The 16,975-nt window shown below is 37.4% G+C and overlaps 1 protein-coding gene across 1 annotated transcript in view; it reads left to right on the plus strand.

Moving 5' to 3' along the window:
- LOC114903113 (zinc finger protein 331-like) overlaps positions 1-16,448 on the plus strand; it is a 41,991-nt gene extending 25,543 nt beyond the window's left edge. Inside the window, 2 exon segments of the mRNA XM_029235923.1 lie at positions 15,293-15,787; positions 15,902-16,448. Of these exon segments, the coding sequence (XP_029091756.1) occupies positions 15,293-15,787; positions 15,902-16,448 (1,042 nt within the window).
- Positions 16,449-16,975: the final 527 nt, after the last annotated feature.

The following is a 16,975-nucleotide window of genomic DNA, read 5'->3' on the forward strand; positions in this document are numbered from 1 at the left end:
CAATGTTTTCTTCTATATCATGTGCTATTTTTTTTTTTCTTTGTAAATAGGACCTTCCATTTCTAAGCCAGATGTGATTACATTATTGGAGCAAGGGAAAGAGCCGTGGATGGTTGTGAGAGAAGAAACAAGAAGATGATGTACAGGTAAGTATGAGCAAGTCAAATTATGGGAATACATCGGTGTAGGTGAAAGCCCAATGGTCAAGGAGACATACACTTGAAATATTGGCTGGAAAGGTTCATTCACGTTGGATAAAATACCTGTACTCTAAAGTAGAAATAAATACTCTGCATGAGCTACCCAGTGACTTTTATCTTTACTTCATTAACCACTCCCTTTGTTATTCTTCTTATATTTTTCTCCCAGTTCAATGATGGGCACTGTCTTCTTCCTTATGCACCTTTTAATTTGTATTTTGGACTCAAATGTTTTCCAGATCCTCTTGTGCACTTAGATTTATATATGTGGCTTCATTACCTAAAAATATATTCATTATTATATCTGGCTAATAAATGGAGCTTGTATTATATTAGGGAAGACATAAAATAAACATTTAAACAAATAAGTAGATAAATAACATCACATAGTGAATATAGTATGAAGGAAACTACTAAGGATAAGGCAAATTTAGGTAATGAGGTAAGATGGTCAGGAACCCTTTTCTGAGGAAGTGATATTTGAGCTGAGACATGGAGGGTAAGGACTCAGGCCATTTGAGTATATGAGGAAGTGCATTCCAAGAAGAGTAAACAACAAATGGAAAGGCCTGAAAGTGAACATGAGTGTTTTGTGTTAAGGGATCAGAGCAGAGTTATTGAGGGGTAACTAACAAAACATGACTTCAGTATATTATGGGGGTTCAGGTCACATGAGGTGTTACTAAGAAGAATTAAAATTGTTTTCTAAGATTACTTAAGAGCCATGATCTGATTAAATTTTTAATATATTTATATATATTTTTATAAATTTTTTCAAAAATTAAACCTTATTATATATGAGACTTAGAAGTCTAGATAAAATAAATATAAATTAATTAGTTATTCACTTTCTCTCATATACTTTTTACATATTTAAAATTTTTTTGTCCTGGGATCTCCCTGGCAGTCCAGTAGTTAGAACTTTGCCTTCCAATGCAGGGGGTACAAGTCCGATCCCTGGTTAGGGAGCTAAGATCCCACATGCCTCGTGACCAAAAAACCAAAAACATAAAACAGAAGTAATATTGTAACAAATTCAATAGAGACTTTAAAAATGGGCCACATCAAAAAAAATCTTTAAAATTTTTTGTCTTAATATTAATATATTGGAGTTTTTCTTATTTCTTTCTAGATTAATATTCTGAAATTATTTTTTCTTTTATCTCTACTATGTTCCTGAGGTCTGTGATTTCATTTCAGAGTTTTTCTAATTCTGATTTATGTTGTTCTTTCACTTCTTATGGCATTTAAAAAAATTCAGAACACTTAATATTGTTAAGATGGCAATACTACCCCAGATTCCATTGGCTTATTGACATCTTGATCATGAATTTATGTGGATATGCAAGGGATCCAGACTATCCAAAAAATCTTTTTTTTTTTAAATAAATAAATTTTTAAATTTTTGGCTGCATTGGGTCTTCGTTGCTGCACGTGGGCTTTCTCTAGTCATGGCAAGTGGGGGCTACTTTTCATTGTGGTGCACAGGCTTCTCATTGTGGTGGCTTCTCTTGTTGTGGAGCACAGGCTCTGGGCACGCATGCTTCAGTAGTTGTGGCATGCGGGCTCAGTAGTTGTGGCTCGCGGGCTCTAGAGCACAGGCTCAGTAGTTGTGGCACACGGGCTTAGTTGCTCTGCGGCATGTAGGATCTTCCTGGACCAAGGCTCGAACCCATGCCTTCTGCATTGGCAGGCAGATCCTTAACCACTGCATCACCAGGGAAGTCCCTCCCAAAAAATCTTGGAAGAGAAGAAAGTAGGATTTACACTTTCCAAATTTCAAAACTTACTACATACCCAAACTTATAGGGTGCATTGAAAGCAGTGCTAAGAAGGAAGTTTATAGCTGTAAACACTTAAATTAGAAAGAAAGATCTCAAATCAGCCTAACTTCATACTTCGAGGAACTGAAATAAGAATAATGAACTAAGTCCAAAGAGATGAAAAGGAAGAAAATAATAGAATAGAGCAGAAATAAACAAGTTAGAGAACAGAAAAACAATAGAGAAAAACCAATGAAACCAAGAGTTAGTTCTTCAAAAAGATTAACCAAAGTGAGAAAACTTCAGCTAGATGAAGAAAAAGTAGAGAAGACTCAACTAAAATCAGAAATGAAAGAGGGGTCTGTGAACAATTGTACACCAACAAATTGAGTAACCTAGGTGAAATCCTGAAAGCACACAATCTACGAATACTGAATCATAAAGAAATAGAAAATCTAAAGAGACATACTAGTAAAAAGATTGAATCAGTAATCATAAACCTACTGACAAAGAATAGCCTTGGATCCAGTTGCTTCACTGGTGAATTCTACTAAACATTTAAAGAAGAATTAACACCAATTCCCCTCAAACTCTTACCAAAAAATTGAAGAGGAAGGGACACTCCCAAACCTTTTCTATGAGGGCAGCATTACCCTGATACCAAAGCCAGACAAACAGTGCAAGAAGAGAAAACTAGATCAATATTTCTGATGCCTGTTGAGGCAAAAATCTTTAACAAAACAGTAGCAAACTGGATTCAACAGCTCATGCAAAGGATTATACACCATTACCAAGTGGGATTTATTTCTGGAACGTAAGGATGGTACAACATGTAAAAATCAAGCAATGTAATATGCCACATTAACAGAATAAAGAAAAAAAGACATGGCTGTCTCAATTGCTGCAGAGAAAACACATGACAAAATTTATTACCCCTTCATGACAAAAACACCCAAGAAACTAGGAATAGAAGGAAACTACCTCAGCATAATAAAGGCCATATGAAAAGTCCACAGCTTCCATACTAAATTGTGAAAGACTGAAAGCACTCTGTTTTTTTACTTCATTTGTCTTAAGATATTTTCTAATTTCCCTGTAATTTCTTCTTTGACTCATCGGTTATTTAAGTGTATGTTGTTTAATTTGCAGATGTTTGTGTATTTTCTACTTTTCCTTCTGCTGATTATTTCTAATTTCATTCCTTTGTGATTGGAAAAGATACTCTCTATGATGTCAGTCATTTAAAATTTATTAATACTTGTTTTGTGATCTAATGTGGTCTGTCTTAGAGAATATTCCATGTGCACTTGAGAAGAATGTATATTCTGCTGTTGTTTTGTGAAATGTTCTCTGTATGTCAGAGAGGTCTCATTTGTCTAGAGTGTTGTTCAGATCTATTTCCTTATTGATCTTCTGTCTGGTTGTTCTATCCATTATTGAAGGAAGGGTATTGAAGCCTCCCATTAAAATAACATTGCTGTCTATTTTTCCCTTCTGTCGATGTTTCACTCATATATTTTGGAGGTCTGATGTTTGGTGTATAAATGTGTATAATTGTTTATCTCCCAGTGAATTGACCATTTTATTATTATATAATGTCCTTTTGGTCTCGTGACAGTTTTTCACTTAAAGTCATCCCTACTTTCTTTTGGTTACTACTTGCATGGAATATCTTTTTCCATACTTTCACTTTCAGTCTATCTGTGTCCTTAGATCTAAAGTGAATCTCTTGTAAGCAGCAAGTCAGTGGATCATAATTTTTATCCATTCAAGCTATCTATGTCTATATTATTGGAGAGTTTAATCCATTTACATTTAAATTACTGATAGGAAAGTATTTATTATTGCCATTTTGTTACTGATATTCTGCAAATGTTGTGGGGGTTTTGACCCTTGTTTCCTCTCTCTTTCTGCCTTCCTTTGTGTTTCATTGATTTTTTTTTAACATCTTTATTGGAGTATAATTGCTTTACAATGGTGTGTTAGTTTCTGCTTTACAACAAAATGAATCAGTTATATATATACATATGTTCCCATATCTCTTCCCTCTTGCGTCTCCCTCCCTCCCACCCTCCCTATCCCACCCCTCCAGGTGGTCATAAAGCACCAAGCTGATCTCCCTGTGCTATGCGGCTGCTTCCCACTAGCTATCTACCTTACGTTTGGTAGTGGATATATGTCCATGCCTCTCTCTCACTTTGTCACAGCTTACCCTTCTCCCTCCCCATATCCTTAAGTCCATTCTCTAGTAGGTCTGTGTCTTTATTCCTGTCTTACCCCTAGGTTCTTCATGACATTTTTTTTCTTAAATTCCATACATATGTGTTAGCATATGGTATTTGTCTCTCTCTTTCTGACTTACTTCACTCTGTATGACAGACTCTAGGTCTATCCACCTCATTACAAATAGCTCAATTTCGTTTCTTTTTATGGCTGAGTAATATTCCATTGTATATTTTTGCCACATCTTCTTTATCCATTCATCTGATGATGGACACTTAGGTTGTTTCCATCTCTGGGCTATTGTAAATTGAGCTGCAATGAACATGTTGGTACATGGCTCTTTTTGAATTATGCTTTTCTCAGGGTATATGCCCAGTAGTAGGATTGCTGGGTCATATGGTAGTTCTATTTGTACTTTTTAAAGGAACCTCCAAACTGTTCTCCACAGTGGCTGTATCAATTTACATTCCCACCAACAGTGCAAGAGGGTTCCCTTTTCTCCACACCCTCTCCAGCATTTCTTGTTTCTAGATTTTTTGATGATGGCCATTCTGACTGGTGTGAGATGATATCTCATTGTAGTTTTGATTTGCATTTCTCTAATGATTAGTGATGTTGAGCATTCTTTCATGTGTTTGTTGGCAGTCTGTATATCTTCTTTGGAGAAATGTCTATTTAGGTCTTCTGCCCATTTCTGGATTGGGTTGTTTGTTTTTTTTGTTATTAAGCTGCATGAGCTGCTTGTAAATTTTGGAGATTAATCCTTTGTCAGTTGCTTCATTTGCAAATATTTTCTCCCATTCTGAGGGTTGTCTTTTGGTCTTGTTTATGGTTTCCTTTGCTGTGCAAAAGCTTTGAAGTTTCATTAGGTCCCATTTGTTTATTTTTGTTTTTATTTCCATTTCTCTAGGAGGTGGGTCAAAAAGGATCTTGCTGTGATTTATGTCATAGAGTGTCCTGCCTATGTTTTCCTCTAAGAGTTTGATAGTTTCTGGCCTTACATTTAGGTCTTTAATCCATTTTGAGCTTATTTTTGTGTATGGTGTTAGGGAGTGATCTGATCTCATACTTTTACATGTACCTGTCCAGTTTTCCCATCACCACTTATTGAAGAGGCTGTCCTTTCTCCACTGTACATTCCTGCCTCCTTTATCAAAGATAAGGTGACCATATGTGCGTGGGTTTATCTCTGGGCTTTCTATCCTGTTCCATTGATCTATCTTTCTGTTTCTGTGCCAGTACCATTACTGTCTTGATTACTGTAGCTTTGTAGTATAGTCTGAAGTCAGGGAGCCTTATTCCTCCAGCTCCGTTTTTTGTTCTGAAGATTGCTTTGGCTATTCGGGGTCTTTTGTGTTTCCATACAAATTGTGAATTTTTTTGTTCTAGTTCTGTGAAAAATGCCAGTGGTAGTTTGATAGGGATTGCATTGAATCTGTAGATTGCTTTGAGTAGTAGAGTCATTTTCACAAGGTTGATTCTTCCAATCCAAGAAAATGGTGTATCTCTGCATCTATTTGTATCATCTTTAATTTCTTTCATCAGTGTCTTATAATTTTCTGCATACAGGTCTTTTGTGGCCTTAGGTAGGTTTATTCATAGATATTTTATTCTTTTTGTTGCAGTGGTAAATGGGAGTGTTTTCTTGATTTCACTTTTAGATTTTTCATCATTAGTGTATAGGAATGCCAGAGATTTCTGTGCATTAATTTTGTATCCTGCTACTTTACCAAATTAATTGATTAGCTCTAGTAGTTTTCTGGTGGCATCTTTAGGATTCTCTATGTATAGTATCATGTCATCTGCAAACAGTGACAGCTTTACTTCTTTTCCGATTTGGATTCCTTTTATTTCCTTTTCTTCTCTGATTGCTGTGGCTAAAACTTCCAAAACTATGTTGAATAAGAGTGGTGAGAATGGGCAACCTTGTCTTGTTCCAGATCTTAGTGGAAATGCTTTCAGTTTTTCACCATTGAGGACGATGTTGGCTGTGGGTTTGTCATATATGGCCTTTATTATGTTGAGGAAAGTTCCCTCTATGCCTATTTTCTGCAGGTATTTTATCATAAATGGGTGTTGAATTTTGTCAAAAGCTTTCTCTGCATCTGTTGAGATGATCATATGGTTTTTCTCCTTCAATTTGTTAATATGGTGTATCACGTTGATTGATTTGCGTATATTGAAGAATCCTTGCATTCCTGGAATAAACCCCACTTGATCATGGTGTATGATCCGTTTAATGTGCTGTTGGATTCTGTTTGCTAGTATTTTGTTGAGGATTTTTACATCTATGTTCATCAGTGATATTGGCCTGTAGTTTTCTTTCTTTTTGACATCCTTGTCTGGTGTTGGTATCAGGGTGATGGTGGCCTTGTAGAATGAGTTTAGGAGTGTTCCTCCCTCTGCTATGTTTTGGAAGAGTCTGAGAAGGATAGGTGTTAGCTCTTCTCTAAATGTTTGATAGAATTGAAACCTGTGAAGCCATCTGGTCCTGGGCTTTTGTTTGTTGGAAGATTTTTAATCACAGTTTCAATTTCAGTGCTTGTGATTGGTCTGTTCATATTTTCTATTTCTTCCTGATTCAGTCTTGGCAGGTTGTGCATTTCTAAGAATTTGTCCATTTCTTCCAGGTTGTCCATTTTATTGGCATAGAGTTGCTTGTAGTAGTCTCTTATGATGCTTTGTATTTCTGTGGTGTCCGTTGTAACTTCCTCTTATTCATTTCTAATTTTGTTGATTTGACTCCTCTCCCTCTTTTTCTTAATAAGTCTGGCTAAAATTTTATCAATTTTGTTTATCTTCTCAAAGAACCAGCTTTTAGTTTTATTGATCTTTGCTATTGTTTTGTTTCTATTTCATTTATTTCTGCTCTGATCTTTATGATTTCTTTCCTTCGACTAACTTTGGGTTTTGTTTGTTCTTCTTTCTCTAGTTCCTTTAGGTGTAAGGTTAGATTGTTTATTTGAGGTGTTTCTTGTTTCTTGAGGTAGGATTGTATTGCTATAAACTTCCCTCTTAGAACTGCTTTTGCTGCATCCCATAGATTTTGGGTCGTCGTGTCTCCATTGTCATTTGTTTCTAGGTATTTTTTAATTTCCTCTTTGATTTCTTCAGTGATCACTTCGTTATTAAGTAGTGTATTGTTTAGCCTCCATGTGTTTGTATTTTTTACAGATCTTTTCCTGTAATTGATATCTAGTCTCATAGCATTGTGGTCAGAAAAGATACTTGATACAATTTCAATTTTCTTAAATTTACCAAGGCTTGATTTGTGACCCAAGATATGATCTATCCTGGAGAATGTTCTATGAGCACTAGAGAAAAATGTGTATTCTGTTGTTTTTGGATGGAATGTCCTATAAATATCAATTAAGTCCATCTTGTTTAATGTATCATTTAAAGCTGCGTTTCTTTATTTATTTTCATTTTGGATGATCTGTCCATTGGTGAAAGTGGGGTGTTAACGTCCCCTACTCTGAATGTGTTACTGTTGATTTCCCCTTTTATGGCTGTTAGTATTTGCCTTATGTATTGAGGTGCTCCTATGTTGGGTGCATAAATATTTACAATTGTTATATCTTCTTCTTGGATTGATGCCGTGATCATTATGTAGTGTCCTTCTTTGTCTCTTCTAATAGTCTTTATTTTAAAGTCTATTTTGTCTGATATGAGAATTGCTACTCCAGCTTTCTTTTGGTTTCCATTTGCATGAAATATCTTTTTCCATCCCCTTACTTTCAGTCTGTATGTGTCTCTAGGTCTCAAGTGGGTCTCTTGTAGACAGCAAATATATGGGTCTTGTTTTTGTATCCATTCAGCCAATCTGTGTCTTTTGGTTGGAGCATTTAGTCCATTTACATTTAAGGTAATTATCGATATGTATGCTCCTATTTCCATTTTCTTAATTGTTTTGGGTTCATTATTGTAGGTCTTTTCCTTCTCTTGTGTTTCTTGCCTAGAGAAGTTCCTTTAGCAGTTGTTGTAAAGCTGGTTTGGTGGTGCTGAACTCTCTCAGCTTTTGCTTGTCTGTAAAGGTTTTAATTTCTCCATCAGATCTGAATGAGATCCTTTCTGGGTAGAGTAATCTTGGTTGCAGGTTTTTATCCTTCATCACTTTAAATATGTCCTGCCACTCCCTTCTGGCTTGCAGAGTTTCTGCTGAAAGTTCAGCTGTTAACCTTATGGGGATTCCCTTGTGTGTTATTTGTTGTTTTTCCCTTGCTGCTTTTAATATGTTTTCTTTGTATTTAATTTTTGACAGTTTGATTAATATGTGTCTTGGCGTATTTCTCCTGGGATTTATCCTGTATGGGACTCTCTGTGCTTCCTGGACTTGATTAATTATTTCCTTTCCCATATTAGGGAAGTTTTCAACTATAATCTCTTCAAATATTTTCTCAGTTCCTTTCTTTTTCTCTTCTTCTGGAACCCCTATAATTCGAATGTTGGTGCATTTAAAATGTTGTCCCAGAGGTCTCTGAGACTGTCCTCAGTTCTTTTCATTTTTTTTTCTTTATTCTGCTCTGCAGTAGTTATTTCCACTATTTTATCTTCCAGGTCACTTATCCGTTCTTCTGCCTCAGTTATTCTGCTATTGATCCCATCTAGAGTATTTTTCATTTCATTTATTGTGTTGTTCATCATTGTTTGTTTCATGTTTAGTTCTTCTAGGTCCTTGTTAAATGTTTCTTGCATTTTGTCTATTCTGTTTCCAAGATTTTGGATCATCTTTACTATCATTATTCTGAATTCTTTTTCAGGTAGACTGCCTATTTCCTCTTCATTTGTTAGGTCTGGTGGGTTTTTTTCTTGCTCCTTCATCTGCTGTGTGTTTTTCTGTCTTCTCATTTTGCTTATCTTACTGTGTTTGGGGTCTCCTTTTTGCAGGCTGCAGGTTCGTAGTTCCCATTGTTTTTGGTGTCTGTCCCCAGTGGCTAAGGTTAGTTCAGTGGGTTGTGTAGGCTTCCTGGTGGAGGGGAGTAGTGCCCGTGTTCTGGTGGATGAGGCTGGATCTTGTCTTTCTGGTGAACAGGTCCACGTTTGGTGGTGTGTTTTGGGGTGTCTGTGGACTTATTGTGATTTTAGGCAGCCTCTCTGCTAATGGGTGGGGTTGTGTTCCTGTCTTGCTAGTTGTTTGGCATTGGATGTTCAGCACTGTAGCTTGCTGGTCGTTGAGTGAAGCTGGGTGCTGGTGTTGAGATGGAGATCTCTGGGAGATTTTCACCGTTTGATATTATGTGGAGCTGGGAGGTCTCTTGTGGACCAGTGTCCTGAAGTTGGCTCTCCCACCTCAGAGGCACAGCACTGACTCCTGGCTGCAGCACCAAGAGCCTTTCATCCACACGGCTGTTTCCAGCAACCCAACTGTGAATCCGGTCCCGGCCTGGCCGCAGGCCCCACAGCAAGTCCCTCATTGATTTTTTTGTAGTGACATGCTTTGATTCCCTTCTAATTTCCTTTTGTGTATATTCTATAGATATTTTCTTTGTGGTTACCATTTTGATTACATAAAATATCTTAAATTTATAGCAGTCTTTTTAAAAATTTATTTTATTTTTGGCTGCGTTGCGTCTTTGTTGCTGTGCACGGGCTTTATCTCGTTGTGGTGCGTGGGGGCTACTCTTCGTTGCAGTGTGCGGGCTTCTCATTGCGGTGGCTTCTCGTTGCGGAGCACAGACTCTAGGTGCACAGGCTTCAGTAGTTGTGGCTTGTGGCTCTAGAGCACAGGCTCAGTAGTTATGGCACCTGGGTTTAGTTGCTCCGCAGCATGTGGGATATTCCTGGACCAGGGCTCGAACCTGTGTCCCCTGCATTGGCAGGCGGATTTTTAACCACTGTGCCACCAGGGAAGCCCAACGATCTGTTTTAAACTAGTAAAAACTTAACTTTAATCACATACAAAAACTCTACTTCTTTACAATTCTACCCTCACCCTTTATATTAGTTATGTCATAAATTACATCTTTCTATATTTTATACCTAGTAACATAGATTAGTGGGTTTTTTTAAATGATCTTGTCTTTTAGATTCTATACTAGAATTTAAAGTGGATTTATGTATCAAAATTACGGTAATATAGGATTCTATGTTTTGTTCATATATTTACCTTTATTGAAGAATATTATACTTTTATATGGGTTTGTGTAGCTTTTTGATGTTCTTTCATTTTAACTTTAAGGACTCCCTTTAGCATTTCCTGTGGGACAAGTCTAGTGGTAATGAATTCCTTCAGCTTTTGTTTATCTGGGAAGGTATTGATTTCTCCTTCATTTTTTTTTTATTATGTACAGTCAAACATATCTTTATTTAAATTTTTAATTTATTTTTGGCTGCATTGGGTCTTTGTTGCTGTGTGTGGGCTCTCTCTAGTTGCAGTGAGCAGGGGCTACTCTTCATTGCGGTGCACAGGCTTCTCATTTTGGTGGCTTCTCATTGCAGAGCATAGGCTCTAGGCGCGCAGCTTCAGTAGCTCTGCAGCATGTGGGTCTTCCCAGACCAGGGCTCAAACCCATGTCCCCTGCATTGGCAGATGGATTCTTAACCACTGCACCACCAGTGAAGTCCACTCCTTCATTTGTTTTTTTTCAATTAGTTAATTTATTTGCCTGCTTTGGGTCTTTGTTGCTGTGCATGGGCTTTCTCTAGTTGTGGTGAGCGGGGACTACTCTTCTTTGTGGTGCGTGGGCTTCTCAGGGCTTCTCATTGCAGTGGCTTCTCTTGTTGCAGAACACGGGCTCTAGGCGCGTGGGCTTCAGTAGTTGTGGCACACAGGCTTAGTTGCTCCGCGGCATGTGGGATTTTCCCGGACCAGGGCTTGAACCCGTGTCCCCTGCATTGGCAGGTGGATTCTTAACCACTGTGCCACAAGGGGAGTCTCACTCCTTCATTTTTCTTTCTTTTTTTTTTTGTGACACGTGGGCCCCTCACTGTTGTGGCCTCTCCCATTGCGGAGCACAGGCTCCGTACGCGCAGGCTCAGCGGCCATGGCTCACAGGCCCAGCCGCTCCGTGGCATGTGGGATCTTCCCGGACCGGGGCACGAACCTGTGTCCCCTGCATCGGCAGGCGGACTCTCAACCACTGTGCCACCAGGGAAGCCCACTCCTTCATTTTTGAAGGACAGTTTTTCCAGATACAGTATTCTTGGTTGATAGTATTTTTTTCTTTTCTTTCAGCACTTTGAATATATCATCCCATTTTCTTCTGATCTGCAAAGTTTCTGCTGAAGAATACACTGATATTAAGGAAGCCCACTTGCTTTTGATAAGTTGGTTTTCTCTTGCTTATTTCATTTTCTTTCTTTGAATTTCAGCCGTTTTATATAATACACACTATAAATGTGTCTTGATGTGGTCTCTTGAATTTTCCTAGTGGGAGTTCATTGAGCTTCTTAAATTTGTGTATCCATTTCTTTCCTCATATTTTGAAAAATTTCAGCCATTATTTCTCTAATAATCTCGCTGCCCCTTTGCTCTTCTCCTTCTGGGACTCCTACAATGTGTATATTGGTCCTCTTGATATTCTCCTATAGTGCCCTAGGCACTCTTCATTCATTTTTCTTTTTTACTTGATGATTTCAAGTGACCTGTCTTCAAGTTTGCTGACTCTTTTTGTTTTGCCTGATGAAATCTGCTATTGAACCCCTCTAGTGAATTTCTCAATTTAGTTATTGTATTTCTCAGCTCCGGAATTTCTGTTTGGTTCTTTCTTATAATTTCTATCTCTTTGTTGATATTCTCATTGTCTTCATGCATTGTTTTGCTGAATTCATTTATTTGTCTATCTGTGATCTCTTTTAGCTTGTTTACCATCTTCAAAACATCATTTAAAATTCTTTCTCAGGAACTTCACAGGTCTGCTTTTCTTTAGAGTTGGTTTCTGGAGCTTTGTTTTGATCCTTTGATTGGACTGTATTTCCCTGTTTCTCTGTATCCCTTGTGATTTTTCATTGAGATTTTGGCTTTGTAGAAACAGCCGCCTCTCCCACTCTTTACAGACTGGCTTACTACCTTCACCAGTAAGCCCAGCCAGGGGTTCTGGAACCTTTCAAACCTTTTCTTGGGATGCATCTTCTTTGGGGTTGTGTGTATGCTTTTACTTTAGTATAAATGGCTGCTTTTAACTACCTTAATTTCCTGTTTCTTCTGAGGACCTTTCAGTTTCTGTTGTATTCCTCTACCCTTAAAATTTTGCTTCTCCTGGTGCCTGCCTGTGGAAATGTATATTCTCTGCTGCTTTAACACACTGCCGTGCTCACCTGTGTTTTCAGTGGCCTCCAATCTTATATGCCACCATTCTCATCAGCAATCCAAGGCAGATGAAACAGAAACCAGTCCCTGGGGCAGCCCCTAGAGAAGTCAGAATGTTGGACACAACTTTCACTTTTTTCCTATCCTGAGGAAGGAGCCAGAAATTAGGAGTAGCTATTCTCCCCATCACACCTCATTACACTGGGTGTCAGGAGGGGCTAGGGCAAGCAAACTGTCACCAACTTTTAACCTTCTTGGCTGTCTCTTCTCTTGTTTATGTGCTTATCTGGGTGCTGGAGCCCCTTAACTAGTTTTTAGAGTTTTCACAAAAGTATTTTGGTACATATAATGCTGTTAATTCAGGCTCTCTTGGGGAGAACGAGGGGCTGTATCTTCCTAGTCCACTGTCTTCCTAATGTCCTATCTTCCTTTGTTTTCGGTTTTCTGTTTCCCATTTCCTGCCTTGTACTGGAGTATTTAAATACTTCTTTAGTATTCATTTTAGGTTTTTTGTTGGTATTTTGGCTATTTCTCTTGAATATTTGTTTTAGTGTATGTTATAGGGGTTACAGTATACAATATACCTAAGCTTTCACAATCTGTTTTTACAAATATTGTAGCATTTCTTGTAAAATGAACAAACCTTGTATCTTCAATATGTTTATATTTACCTTTCCCTTTATAATTGTCATGTTTGTCATATCTACACATACTGAAAACACCACCAGACTATTATAAGCTTTGCTTTCAAGAGTCAAATATATCTGAAATAACTTAATAGGGAAATAAATGATCTTATGTATTTACCTATTTACCTTTCATGATGCCATCTTTCATTCCTGAAGATTCAGGGTTTCCTTTTGTATCATTTTCCATAAGCCTAAATAAATTCCTTTAGTAGTGTTTTTTTTCAATCAGACAATTTTTTGCCTCGGTCTGTCCCTTTCCTTTTCAGATTCTAATCACATTTTTAGATATATTACCACAAGTCCCTGAAGCTCTATCATAAAAATTTTAACCTGTACTGTTGATGAGTTTCAACTTGAATAACTTCTATACATCTATCATGTTTACCTTTTCCTCTGTCATTTCCATTCTGCTGTAAACTCATCCAGCAATTTTAGAAATTATATATTTCAGTTCTACAATTTTAATTTTTTCCTTTATGTGGTTTCTTTTTCTCTGGCTATATTTCTTATCAATAATTTCAAATGTGTGGTTTTTAAAAAAAATTTTAATCTCTTAGAGGATAGCTAAAATAACTGCTTTTATATCTTGGTTTGACAATTACAACATCTGGGTCATCTCAGCATCTGTGGTTTATCTTTTACCTTGAGAGGGGATCACTTTTTTTTGTTCTTTTCACAATTAATAATTTTAAATTGTTTCATGGACATTGTGAGTGCTATGTTGTGTTGAAATGTTGATATTTTTACTTTAGCAAGGAATTGAAGCAATAAAATTTAGACTACACGTTCTGTCCTGCTGTTTATGGGAAGTAGTGTAATTCTCTGGTTCTCTAAGGCTTTGCTGTACTCGTTTGTGTCCTTCTCATGCATATGTGATTCATGTTCAGGCTAATATTTGTACTTGTTTCCACCTAAAATTAGGGAATCTCCTTCTCCGAATGTTTCCTTTCTAGGGTTCCTCTCTCACTTTCCAGTTTGGTAGTGTTCTTTGCCATGATTCTTGTAGCAGGAAATATGTTGGGGCTTTGACAGCTCATTTTTGCCCCGATATACCCGTCTGGCAAGGCTATGAGTGGTAGGGAAGGTGTCAAGAAACTCAGCCTAGTGTAGGTCATTTTATAAGGTTTTCACTCCCCTCCACAAGCCCTTTTTTTTTAAAATTTACGGACCTGAGGTGTTTGATTTTTTTATTTTGTCAAGCATTTTTAATTGATATCAGAGAGGGAGATCGACTATAAGAAGTTTACATCACCATGATGCTACTTGAACTTCTTCAGTTAAGGAGTTATTTGATGGTGAAGATGATTTTTTTCATTTATTTTCTCTTGTATCATTTTGGACTCATTGCTTTCCATTGTATTGTTACCATTTATCACAATCGTTTTTTTGCTGCTGTTTTCACAGTTTTGGCCAGTCACACCTTTGTAAGTCTTTGATGGAAACTGATGCAGGAAAGAGTATATTAAATCACTCTAGTAAAGTGTGATAAATGAGTTATGGAGAAAGTGTCAGTAACTGTTACAAACTGTATAGCTGATTTTAGAGTTGTCTAAAGTATTCATCTCTAATGAGTGATGCAATACTCATCTCTAATGAGTTGTCTAAAGTATTTATCTCTAATAAATTTTTATTTTTTTATTTTGGCTGCTTTGGGTCTTCATTCCTGTGCATGGGCTTTCTCTAGTTGTGGCAAGTGGGGGCTACTTTTCGTTGCAGAGCATGGGCTTCTCATTATGGTGGCTTTTCTTGTTGTGGAGCACAGGCCCTAGGGCATGCAGGCTTCAGTAGTTGCAGTGCATGGGCTCAGTAGTTGTGGTGCACAGGCTCTAGAGCGCAGGCTCAGTAGTTGTGGTGCATGGGCTTAGTTGCTCTGCAGCATGTGAGATCTTTCTGGACCAGGGCTCGAACCCATGTCCCCTGCATTGGCAGGCAGATTCTTAATCACTGCACCACCAGGGAAGTCCTAATAAGTGATATTTTTAATTTAAAAGAAGGTACTATAGAATATACACTGTTCTTTGTCAAGGAAAACAAAATGTTTTTCTCATTTCTTTTAGATTTGAAGTCAAGGTATGAAATAATCAAATGAAAATGTACACATTTATAAAAAATATTCATCTCTTACTCTACATCAGAAAATTCATATGGTGGGAAACCCTATGAATGTGACAAATGTGGGAAGGCCTTTAGTCAACACATAGACCTTACAGTACATCAGAGAATTCATACTGGTGAGAAGCCTTATGAATGTAAGCAGTGTGGAAAGGCCTTTAATCATGCATCCAACTTTCTATGACATCAGAGAATTCATACTGGTGAAAAACCCTATAAATGTGAGGAATGTGGAATGACTTTTAGTCATAGGATAGAACTTAGAGTTCATCAGAGAATTCATACTGAGGAGAAACCCTATGAATGTGAAGAATGTGGGAGGGCCTTTAGTTGTGCCTCACATCTTACTCAACATGGCAGAGTTCATACTGGTGAGAAATCCTACGTATGTAATGAATGTGGAAAGGCCTTTAGTCAAGGTAGAAGAATTAGAATGCATCAGAGAATTCATAATGGTGAGAGACCCTATGAATGTAAGGAATGTGGGAAGACCTTTAGTCAAGCCTCTCATGTTGTGCAACATGGTAGAGTTCATACTGGTGAAAAACCTTATGAATGCCGTGAATGTGGGATGAGCTTTAGTCGTGGTATAGATCTTAGAGTATATCATAGAATGCATACTGGCAAGAAACCCTTGTAACAAACGAGGGTTTGTTACAAGGGTTTCAAATGTAAGGAATGTGGGAAGGCCGTTAGTCATGCCTCAAATCTTGTTCAACATGAGAGAATTCATTCTGGGGAGAAGCCTTATAAATGTAAGGAATGTGGGATGACACTTAGTTCTGGCTATCAACTCATTCCACATTAGCGAATACATATTGTCGTGAAACCCTATGAATGTAACGAATGTGGGAAGGCCTTTAGTCATGCTTCAGCACTTATTCAACATGAGAGAATTCATACTGGTGAGAAACCCTTTAAGTGTAAAGAATGTGGGAAGGCCTTTATTCATGGTGGAAGCCTAAGAATGCATTAGAGAATTCATACTGGTGAGAAAACTTATGAATGTAAAGACTGTGGGAAGGCCTTTAGTCGCACCTCAAACCTTGACAGGCATGAGAGAATTCATACTGGTGAGAAACCATGTGAGTGTAAAGAATGTTGGAAGGCCTTTAGTCATGTTGAAAGCCTGAAAATACATCATAGAATTCACACTGGTGAGAAACCCTATGAATGTAAGGCATGTGGGAAGGCCTTTAGTGTGTATGGATGACTTACTGGACATCAGAGTATTCACAGTGGTGAGAGACCTTTTGAATGTAACAAATGCGGTAAGTCTTTTAGGCTTAGTTCAAGCCTTAAAGTACACCAGAAAATTCATACTGGAGAGAAAACTTATGAATTTAAGGACTGTAGAAAAGCATATATATGCAGTAGAGAATGTATAGTAACATCCATACATTTATAACACTGGGAAAATTTTTGAATGAAAAGAACATGGGAAAGCTTTTAGATATGGTTCGATTCTTATAAGGCATTAAATAATTTATACTGGTGAGAACTCCTCAGAATGTAAATAATATTTCAGACTTTTTAGTTATGACCCAGATGTTGTTCAGATTCAGAAATTTATGGTGTATTTTTATGTAACATAGGAAGGCCTTTACTGGCATTTCTCTATTTATGGATTATCAGAATATTCATAATGGAGGAAAATCCACAGAATGTAGAAATGCCCTTGTTTTTTATTCTCTATTTATAAAAGCTCTATAACCCTCATCAGTCATTATTACGTTTGAA

The sequence above is a fragment of the Monodon monoceros genome, unplaced genomic scaffold (assembly GCF_005190385.1).
Source record: "Monodon monoceros isolate NGI ecotype Baffin Bay Population unplaced genomic scaffold, NGI_Narwhal_1 Super_Scaffold_10, whole genome shotgun sequence".
NCBI classification, from domain to species: domain Eukaryota; kingdom Metazoa; phylum Chordata; class Mammalia; order Artiodactyla; family Monodontidae; genus Monodon; species Monodon monoceros.